Genomic DNA, 11,001 nt, shown 5'->3' on the forward strand with positions numbered 1-11,001 from the left:
AAGTTGAAAATTCCTATTTAAACATTCTTAATGGACTCCTGCCGTGAAATTATTAGTAGTCTTCTCCTTTAGTTATATGGAGTAAATGTAAAATAGTGATCACATCAAAACATGACTTTTGGGGAGATGCTCTGGAAGAAAATAGGTAAATCTGAGCCATACATTTCTTTCCAGGGCAGCATTAAAATTTCAGACTTCAGCCGCAGTTGTGATTGGTTTTAGTTTGTTAGCTGCCTGGAGCGTTATTTTAAGAAAGCAGAAGCACCGTTGTTCGCCACACTCCTCACAGATCACACACCTTAACCTTGACTTTTTGGCTCCAGTTTTCGAAAGAAGAGAAGGCAAGATGAAGAACCATTTGCTTCTCTGGGGAGTCCTGGCCATTTTTGTTAAGGCTGTTCTTGTGACAGGTATGTGGTATTTTGAAAATAAACCCAGATAAAAGGAAAAAGATGCCCCAGATTTGTTCTTCAGAGTGAAACATTAATGCTTGTGCTTTAGTTGGCTGGCTAGCTGGCTACTTTTTTCGAACTTGCCTTAATCTTTGTATAGGCAGTGATCTTTATGCAGACAAGACTCATAATTCTTTTTTTTCTTTTTCTCTTATTTGTTTGACTACTAAATCTTGTAGGGCTGTCCAACCTGTGGCCCCTGGGCTGCATGCAGCCCAGGATGGCAATGAATGCAGCCCAACACAAAACTGTAAATTTACTTAAAAGCTTTTTTTGCTCATTAGTTTTCATTAGTGTTTGTGTATTTAATGTGTCGCTCAAGATAACTCTTCTTCCAGTGTGGCCCAGAGATGCCAAAAGGTTGGACACCCCTTATTAAAATATATATCTCCAGGTAAGTGTTGATATGAATCCTGTACCTATATGAATATACATATTGACTCAAAAATCAGTAGTCCTCTCTTTGAGTGTCTTAAATTAGTATTAGGAAAAATGAAGTAGTAATTACTATTAATACATCATAGAATGCATTGGGATTTTATTTCTCTAGATTTATCATGACCCTTTAACAATGTTTAGTGTTCCATAGGGCCTATAACCAAACGGCTGAACTTCGGGTATTTTGTTTATTAACCCTTCAAAGTACTGTAGAAAGTGGAATACATTCTGCAAATAGAGGTACAGTTTTTCATAATTTTTATCCAGAACACATGCGAATTAGAGGTGATATAATTTGGCTGGATTATTTCTAACATTTACTGAGCTTATTCTTATTTCAAGAATGAGTATTACATAATTAAGAATAGTCATTTAAAATATATTTTATTCTAATTTAGCACAAGAACAATGAATTTCTAATAATATTTACAATATAAAGATAGTAATAAAATGTATAGTATGTGTATCTATATGTAGGTATAAATACACACATATACACATATATGAGCTATAATTATTGAGCACATGTTATATTGTACACATTATGCTAATTACTTTACATATACTATTATAATTGTCACAACAACTGCTTGAGGATAGGTACCAATTTCTGACATATGTTTGAGCCCACTGAGATTGAAAGAGGCCAAACATCTTCCCTGAGGTCACACAGCAAGCATGTGGTAGGCAGAATCCAGACCCTCTGACCCAACAGTCTGCACTTCTAACTACTATCCTGTTTTGCCTGTATGAGAGAATCACCTAATAATAATTAGTAAATTAATTATGTTCAGATGTAGTATGTTATTAAGTCTATTTTCTTATTTGTTTGAACTGAAGTAAGTTAAATAAATATTTATTGAGTACCTACTATGTCTCAGGTGCTCTTAGAATAAAGTAAGGGACAGTCTTTAATAACAGGTTTGTTAGGAAAGGTGCTGCCTGCCAGTGAGAGAGAATATCAGAACCGTGTAAGTCGTGGTGACTTGAAGGCATTTGCATGTTTTCTAGTAGGAATATTGGGCTGCCTAATACTTTTATATAACAATAGTAATGTTGTTTCCCCCCTTAGGTTTCAGGTAAGAAAATAAACTGTATAACATAAATAAAATATAGACACTTTCTATTGAAGACTTAATGGTCAAGTCGCGTATTGATTCGATTTCTTCCTTTGCACCGGCACTGCCGGCTTATTTGTATTTTATTGGGAAACACATTTAAGAGTCATGATACAGCAGTTGGTATGACGACAGCACTGAAGGTACCCTCCCACCACAGCGGGAGGGAGAGTTGCATGATGCTCTTGAACCGACGTCGTGATGCTTCTTCTCCAGCACCACACAGACTTGTACCAGAAGATTTATTCGGAAGTTGTGAATGATGACGTCATATGCATTCTAAAATACTTCAAACAGTTTATAAGTACAATAACAATGATTTTAAAATGTTTCCGTAATGACTATTATCATTGAGTCAGAAATACGGCAATTAGGGCCTCTCTGCTCTGGGATCACTCTGGAATAATTCGACTTCCAGTAACAGTGGTGTGTGCCAATCATTTAACGCCATTAACTGGAATTTATGGGCTAAATTTTTGTTTTTTTTTCAGTAGAGGCTTGGCAAGAGGAAGTTTTAAAGGTTGCTTAGCTAATATTACAGGACTAAAAAAGTATTTAACATGGTTATTATCTGATTAGCACTGTTAAAAAGAGCTATTATTAACTCCTCAAATATCTGTTAACTGGTATAAGTCCAGCTATTAATAAATTTACTTTATTTATTCTTTGCAACACTTACTAGGTCTTATTGTGTAATATTCATATTAGACAATAAATGTTGAAAGTTAAGGCCTTAGTGGTCATCTCTATACTCATTCATTTACTAATTTTTTCTGCATTCAGGCATATTAAATGAAATAGTGATTGTACTTCTCAATATTTTCTGAATTGTTTTTGCAAATTTATAGCACTTCATGTCTATATATAACTTTAAAAATAATTCTTATAAGAGATATCAATATAGCACCTATTATTTTATTTGATTGAATCTTATCATAATAACCAGATTGTTATTATGAAAAAATAAATAATTAATTTTAGGGAAGTTGTAGTACAGAATGTTGAAAAACCTTACAAAACAAGGCTGTCTTGGGGGGAAGTGTGCGTGTGCCCAGCTCTGATGCCAGGTGGGCAGACGGTGTGTGAGTGGGAGTTCAGCAGGGGGGCGACACTTCGCCGGGTTTACAAAAACTGATGTTATTTTGGTCCACTGTTGAATGGATTGCTTTGGTCTGAGAGAACTGCAGTCTACATTTTTTGTTTTCTCTCTTACTTCAGCATCTGGCACTCCTTTTTACAAAGGCTACATCACTCAGAGAGCTGTGCCACTGTTAAAAGCCCCGGATGAAAACCACAGTTCTTTCTGTTCAGGTTCCCATAGACTGGTCCACCGGAAGAAGAGGAAACCCTTTGGGAGTACCTTTCCTTCACTATGCTGTGAGATTCTACTCCGCTCTTTTAGAGTAGGAAGGAGAACAAACCATAAAACTTCTCAACCGCAAAACTTACCTTTTTCCGCAGGAAAAAAGATGAGCTCAGTACAGAGTTGACCAGTAGATTTTCATTTCCATTTCTTCTCAACACTGTTTTCTCTTTCAAGCCCAAGATGAAGAGGAAGGGACTGTTCTTGTGAACAACAAGTGCAAGTGTGCCCGTGTCACTTCCAGGATCATCCCTTCTCCCGAAGACCCTAGTAAAGACATTGTCGAGAGAAACATCAGGATCATGTGCGTGGTATTTTATGTTTCACCTTTTCATGTTGTAAGCAGATACTCTGTCATATTAGCCATCGTTTGGAAGTAATGCCTCTACCTCTGCCCCTCTTTTTGATGTGTAGCCCCTGACATGAGGTTGAATCTGGTTAATGTGCTTGAGCCAATGACGCACAAGTTGAGAGCAGGAATGAGGTTTCCATGCAGTTGAAAATTGGTCATCTAGATCAAATGACGATAACTGGGGTTTCAGGCCTCGTCATCAGCATGCCCTGTTTATATGGAATTAATTCATTTTCAATCAGAGCTTCTAACTGCTCTTGATTAGTTCAAACTGAAACTCGAGATCCACTAAAAGCCTTATTTTGTACTACATCTGGACAGAGTACTTTACATAGTACTCAACTGTCTGGATACAGGTAAGGCAGACTAATCGAAGTGACTTATTTGATTTATTCTTCCCCTGCACATTGGACTTAAGATACTCGTTTCACACATAGTCCAGGTTATAAGCTATGAGTCTTGGTTTTCAATAGCCAAAATGCTAATAATAATTAACAAGCGAGATTCCTATTGGATCCAAACAATCCTTGAGTAGTTTTCCCCCAGCTGAGTGCCTCTTCTTGAAACAACATAACATTCAATTCCATCCAATCAATTGAAGAAGTTGTATGCGTTTAAAATTTTCTTTCAAGTTCTGGTTGGGCCACTTAATAGCTGTGCGCTCCTGTATGCAAGTTACTTCTCTACTCTAAACTTTCATAGCATACATCTCATCAGTCTATTGTAAAGCTATATTAAAATTTATTCCTTTTAGAGCATGTATAATTTCTGGCGCACTTTCAAAAAGTATTTGCTGGGATTTATCTGCTTATCCTATGTGTCAGTTATCATTATGTCACTATACTTCTTAAAATATTTTTGCTGGGTTACTCAACATTGTTATTATGATAAATTAAAAATGCCTCAGCCTAACCTACAACACTGAGCATACCTCTCTATTGACATTTTTTTCATCTTTTGTCTGAAAATCCAGCAGTATTGTTGTGCCCTCATTTCCCCACTCATAATGCTTTCTTTCTCTTCTATTTTTGCGTATGTTGTTCCCCTCCTGAAGAACTCCTTTCCCCACCCCTCTTAGCCGGCTAACTTCGCCTCAAGCTGCGTGTCCTAGCTTAGACATCACTTCCTCTAGCAGCTTTTCCCTGACCATTCAGGCTCCATACCACTTAGCTCCCTGTTAGAGGCAGAGCAACGAGAGACCCGTGTGACTCGAGGGGCTGCTGTCTGTGACGCTGGCACCTAACCTGTGTTGAAGATCACTGTCCATCTGTGTTTGACCCTTCAGATTTGTAGACAGCACTCCACAATTCTCTGATTCATCTCCTTTCTGTGACCATTTTTTTATGATGATGTATTGTTTTCTGAATTCAGATAATTCAGTGACTTCATCCACTTTGCCTGATGGGTATTGGAGGTTCTCTGATCTCATTTCTGAAAGTTCTATCATCATTACCAAGCCATTATTCCCAACTCCATCACTTACTAATCAAATGACTTTGGGCAAGTTTCTTAACTAATTGAGCCTGTTTCCTAAACTGTAAAAATGGGATAATAAATGAATGTAGATATACACTATACTTTCTAGGATTGTGAGGTTTAAATGTGATAGTGTGTAAAAGCATCTAGAACTGTGTTTGACCCATGGTAGACATTCATATAGGTTTATTTTCTTATCTCTAGCAATACTTAAAGCCTTTTCTGATATTACTAGAGCCCTTTCAATCTAATGAAGAATAGATTCATTCATTCATTCATTCACTCATCTATCTGACAAACATTTATTGAGTGCTAGTGAATGCCACTGAGGCTGGAGTTGGGGGCCCACTGGAGAATTCATGGTCCAGTAGGGAACTGTAAGCAGTTAAAAAGACAGTTACAATACGGTATTGTAAGTGCTGTGACAGAAACAGACATAGGATGCTAGAGGGCACCTGGTTCAGTCCTGGGGGTGGGTGGAGAGTGACAGTGGAGGCAGAACAGAATGTAGGGAGGCAGTGGTGGGAGTGATGTCGGTGGTTAGATGGCTGCGCAGTTCACTGGGTGGATGTGTGGGGCATGGCGGCCGGCAGGTGGGGCAGGGCATTCCAGGAAAAGGAAGCAGGGTTGCTGTGAGGGTTACATGAGATCATCACGTAACGTATTTACATAGTACTAGACTCACTTTAAGCACTTAGTAAACATGAGACCTGTGTTTGTTATTGCCAAGACTTGGACATGAGAAAAGCATGGTAAATTTGTGGAATTGCAAGCTACCGTTTGTAGCTGGCTGAAGGGCGAAGAGGGTGGCGTGCTGAGAAGTGAGACTGGAGAGTGAGAGGCATATTGTTAAGGACACCCGGCCATTCGTGGGAGACACTGTAGGTTTTAGGTAGGGAAGGAAGTTAGGCTCCTATAGTAGAAATGCCGTTTTGGTGACAATGGGGCTAATGCATCGGAGGGGTCAAGCCTGAAGGAGGGTGTTGCTAGGAGAGAAATGGTGGTGTCCTGAACCCAGTGGGTGGATTTCACAGGTGCAAAGAATTGGAGTCACTTGACCTGTGAGACAGATTAAATGACCTCATGACACAGAGGGAGGACTCAGGGACGATGTCCAAGTTTTTGCTTGGATACTCATGTGGATATTATTGCTAAACACTGAGTTAGGAAACACAAGTTGTTCTTTGTATCTTTTGGAAGGTGCATTGATGGGGAATGCTGATATAGATGATAAGAACATAAAAGTGAATGAAATCACCTGGACTAATTGATAAGCATTATCTAATTTTTCCTGGAAATTGCCAAATCAGGAGATTTGGGTTCCAGCTACAGTTTTATGACTCAGTAGTTGTGCGATCTTGGGTAGATTGCTAACCTGTCTGATTCATAATTTATGCATCTCAGAAAACGTGGCTAATACTATCTGTCCATTCATTCCACAAATATTGAACACATTCCACATGCCACACATCTAGCGAGGCACTGGGAATGCACACTTGTTTTTGCCTCAATGAACTTAGGTAGTCGAGAGAAGCAATTATTTTGTAGACAAGCAACTATGGTGCGGTCTTTGTTCTAACAGAGGTCTATGAACAGCGATGAGGGTACGAAGAGGGGCTTTATTGAGGGCTGGAGAGGGGATCAACATAAACCTCAGAGAGAGGGCAAAACGTGAGCTGCTAAAGGAAAACAGACTTGCCAAGTAAGCAAAGATCTTTGACTGGGGGATTCTTGTGAGGTTGATTTTGACTGGGAAATGCTCAAAATGTGGCAAAGTACTGTGAAATCTGAGTACTAGCATTACTATACAGACTCTTATAGAGTGCCAACTGTACCAAACGTAAGGGAGTAAGTACTGTCTGAGCAATATATCTGCTACCAAAAAATGGCAATACCCATTAGTTTCATTATTTTGACTGTTTTTTTTCTTTCTTTCTTTTTTTAGTGTTCCTTTTGGCAACAGGGAGAATATCTCTGATCCCACCACACCACTGAGGACCAAATTTGTGTACCATTTGTCTGACCTGTAAGAGACTGTCCTTCATAGTAATATATACATGAATATATATTCACATGTTATATATATTCACATTATTATATTTGTAGTAATATGTATATGCAAGCTAATAACTTTAAAAAATTAACTTGTTAGTAAGAATGTTTTGGAAAACATGTTGGGGTGTAAATATTTAGCAATATAATATGTACTTTTGAATACATTAGTTTTTATGTTAATTATTAAATATTGATATCATCAATTTGTAGAACTTTATCACAGATACAAGTTAGCTGTAAGTTTATTCTAAAGAAGAAATATTTGCTATTAGTTCACTATAGAATCCAATAACAAACAATTTTTAAAAAATTCTTCCTTCTTTGTCAGTATAAATAACTTGTTTAATCCTGGTACACAATATGTAATAAATCCAACAGAGTAGAAATCATTAATCATATTGGTCACTTTCAGCTAATTTTTATGTTGAAGGTTGAAAACAGTCCTGTAAACTACTCTGTACTGTAGGGCAGCTGAGCTCTGAAAGGAGCTGCCCTCTGTCAGTCGTCAGGCCAGAGCTGATGACTCGTTGATTTTGGGTGGAAATGTGTGGTCACTGAAATGCTGAGACAGCATTTGGTGGGGATTGTCTGATGCACGTGCTTGTTTTCCAGCTGCAAAAAATGTGGTCCCGTGGAAGTGGAACTGGAAGATCAAGTAGTTACTGCCACCCAGAGCAATATCTGTGACGAGGACAACGAGACCTGCTACGCTTATGACAGAAACAAGTGCTACACAAATCGGGTCCCAGTTTCGTATGGTGGTAAGACCGTGATGGTGGAAACGGCCTTGACCCCGGAATCCTGCTACCCTGACTAACTCAAGTCCTTGCTGGCTGCACAGCTCCTTATCTTGAAAGGCTCTCCATTTTGACCTAGAAAGTGAAAATATTTACCACCAAAGAATTTGAAACCATATTTTTTTGATAATGTAAAACTTTTCCCCAAAGTAATTGGAATAGTAACATTGTTATTTTTATTAGGTAATTACTCTAAGTGTTGACTCTCTTATCATCCTAGGGTATATGGTCTTAAGAATGTAATTTCTAACATTTAAAAGATAGGTAAGAAGAAAAAATGAAACTCAAAGTAAAAATCAGGATGCAGAATTAAATTTTATCTTTTTTTTTTTTTTGCTTTGCCTTGGAGAGCCACAGCTTTTGCACATCCTATGCTATTCTCTTTGCAAAAAGTAAAGCTGTGTAGAGAAAACTGATGTGTAAACACAGGTTGATTGTAGGTCTTCATTATGAAAATGATTGGAAAACATGCTTTGGAAATATTTATAAAAATAATTAAATTGGGATTTTTAATATTTACGAAACCAGGAGCTGCAAGGGACATAATTAAATGCATAATTAAAAATATGTTTTGACATAATACAGATTTGATAGCAGATGATACATATTTTTTTGATAATCTATTTTGGATCATCAGGATAGTATAAGAAATTCCCATTGGAAATTGTCAATGTTGTAACTGAATCTAACAAAATATCTTTTTCAAAATATGTATTCTCCAGCACAGTTTGAACAATTAAATGGATTCTTAAGCATATACCTGTGTGAAATAATTTACCAGGAAAAAAGACTGTGTTAATTTTGTTATATGTAAGTTAAAGATAATTTATTGCTTATGGATAGTTTTTGTAAGTTTGATGTAATTTTGCATTAATCACTGAATTCATGCACACACATATCTGAGGTAGCTTTGTGATTTAAACTGAAGTTAAATAAAAAGACAAGATTGTTAGGGGGAAGGGTGCATAGGGGACTAAATGGCAATGAAAAAAATCAATAAAAACAGAACAAACAAAAGATAAGGTCCCTCCCAACAAACTTAATGTTCATAAGCTCAGTTAACATTTATCACATACAGTTATAACAATTTCTTTTTGTTTCCTTATGATAAGGACTTTTAGGGGGAGGTTTTTTTCTGGAGAGTCTCCTCTGAGCTCTCCCCATCTTCACCATTGTTTTTTTTTCTGAAAAAGTTCTGTTGCCACGTGGCCGACTCCTATCCCAGCATTACTACTTCGCTAAATGCCAGCTGGAGGGGCACATCCAACTGAGTCCTGTAGATCTTCCTTCTTTCAGAAGTTCAGCTAAACTCGAAGACCATCATATTAATAACAATTTAGCATTCACCACCTCCTAGGCATCGATCAGTGCCTTATTAAACATTAACCCATTCAACATAAATCCAGAGTAGCTGGTGGCTCTTCACTGAGAGTTACTGAAGAAAGATTAAAGCCTTCCTGTGCTTAGTTTTATCCATGCGTTTGCTTGTACCAGTTAACAGTTTAGCGGGGAAACACGGAGGAATCAATGAAAGGAGATGAGGCAGCTATGAAAGGAGCCTCTGGGTTCTTTGCAGGGAGTATATTGACCGATGGCTCTGGTACCCAGCACTGCGGGGAGGGGGGGTGGTATGAGGTCCACGGGCTGCTCCCAGCCAGTGATGACTGCGAGTGTCAAGGTACTGAGACAGGCCAGGTCCTGGGAGCCACAGGACTTCTCTAGGGTGACTGACTTGAAGACTCCCCATCAGCTTCATTGAGAATTTCTTAGCACTGCACCACTTATTACCTGCACAGCCTTCCTTCCTACCCTTGGTCAGTGTGGGTCAGGCCTGAGTCAAAGTCTGAAGCCTCCCTCTCCCAGCCTTCTTGGGATCCTACCCCATTTTCTCCTGTATCTTTAATTTCACCTTGGATTCTGCCTCGGGAGGGCCTGAATTGTTAGCGTAGTAGCCAATTGTGCGGCGGTATCCGATATAATGATGTCCATACTGAATATTCTTTATCTGCCACATGATTCACCTATGTCATCTCACTTTGTACCTCCGAATAACTCTGGGGTTTACTTTTATATTGTTAAGGAGAAAGTGCACTCAGTGCATAAGTAACAGTTTGACTGGTTCACTTGTCTAGTAAATGGCAATGAAAACCCGATCACTGCCATAGCTGCAAGGAATACCAACAGAAGCTCTTTCATAATCATGCAGGCTGACAGGGTCCAGAGAGGAGAGGGGAGAGAATCCCAGGGGAAAAGGGGAGGGACTCACAGGAACAAGTATAAAGGACACATGGACAATAATTAAGGTGGGGGGCGGAAATGGGAGGGAGATGGGGAGCACTGGGGTGGGGGGCAGGGCAGGGAATATAAAACAGAAAACTGTACTTGAATAAGAATTAAATTTAAAAAAAAATCATGTATGCCCACTATAGCATTTTCTTACAGTTCATGTGGCATTTTGAGGTTAATGTGACCAATTCATGGATCTGTTGTAAGTCAATTGTTTGTGTGCTATTTGTCTTCCCTTTTTAATTTGGATTAAATGGATATTTTAATGAGATAGGTATAAGGGAGTATTATGGATACAAATGTTTTACTTTTGCATGGTTCTTAGCCATTTGCTTAAGTGAGCACACTCACCACCAACCAGAGAAAAAATACATTAATTGATAACAAGAATAACACTCCTCTTGTACCAGGACCTTAAAAACCAGTAGACCCAAGTTAGTATTCAGTTTTCTGACTGAATACGTGTCATTTTGAGTGGTTTTGTGTAACTTGATATTCAAAATGAACCATTATGAGTCAAAACTATGCTTCTGCAGTCACAGATACACACATGTGTACACACTCATGACCAGACATGTACGGATGCGTGACTTGGGGTCAGTGGGTTAGGAAAGTTACCCTCTAATAGGCTTCCCAGGTCTTGGCTTTGGGGTGGCTGTGTAAT

General features: G+C 38.5%; 1 protein-coding gene across 1 annotated transcript; it reads left to right on the forward strand.

Moving 5' to 3' along the window:
- The first annotated feature begins 250 nt into the window (after nt 1–250).
- JCHAIN (joining chain of multimeric IgA and IgM) lies at nt 251–8,808 on the forward strand. Its single transcript, XM_037063466.1, has 4 exons — nt 251–410; nt 3,549–3,675; nt 7,145–7,225; nt 7,867–8,808. Exons 1-4 carry the CDS (start codon nt 347–349, stop codon nt 8,069–8,071), a joined length of 477 nt encoding a protein of 158 aa, XP_036919361.1. The 5' UTR covers nt 251–346; the 3' UTR covers nt 8,072–8,808.
- The last annotated feature ends 2,193 nt before the right edge of the window (nt 8,809–11,001 follow it).

Source organism: Sturnira hondurensis, unplaced genomic scaffold (genome assembly GCF_014824575.4).
Source record: "Sturnira hondurensis isolate 20B ecotype Veracruz unplaced genomic scaffold, ASM1482457v3 Scaffold0014584, whole genome shotgun sequence".
Lineage (NCBI taxonomy): Eukaryota > Metazoa > Chordata > Mammalia > Chiroptera > Phyllostomidae > Sturnira > Sturnira hondurensis.

What these genes read in the sequence shown, in the direction of transcription:
- JCHAIN (XM_037063466.1), top strand. Translation starts at nt 347, where the DNA reads ATGAAGAACCATTTGCTTCTCTGGGGAGTCCTGGCCATTTTTGTTAAG. An exon ending in GAGAGAAACATCAGGATCAT is followed by an intron (nt 3,676 to 7,144) that starts GTGCGTGGTATT and finishes TTCTTTTTTTAG; the next exon opens with TGTTCCTTTTGGCAACAGGG. An exon ending in GTGTACCATTTGTCTGACCT is followed by an intron (nt 7,226 to 7,866) that starts GTAAGAGACTGT and finishes CTTGTTTTCCAG; the next exon opens with CTGCAAAAAATGTGGTCCCG.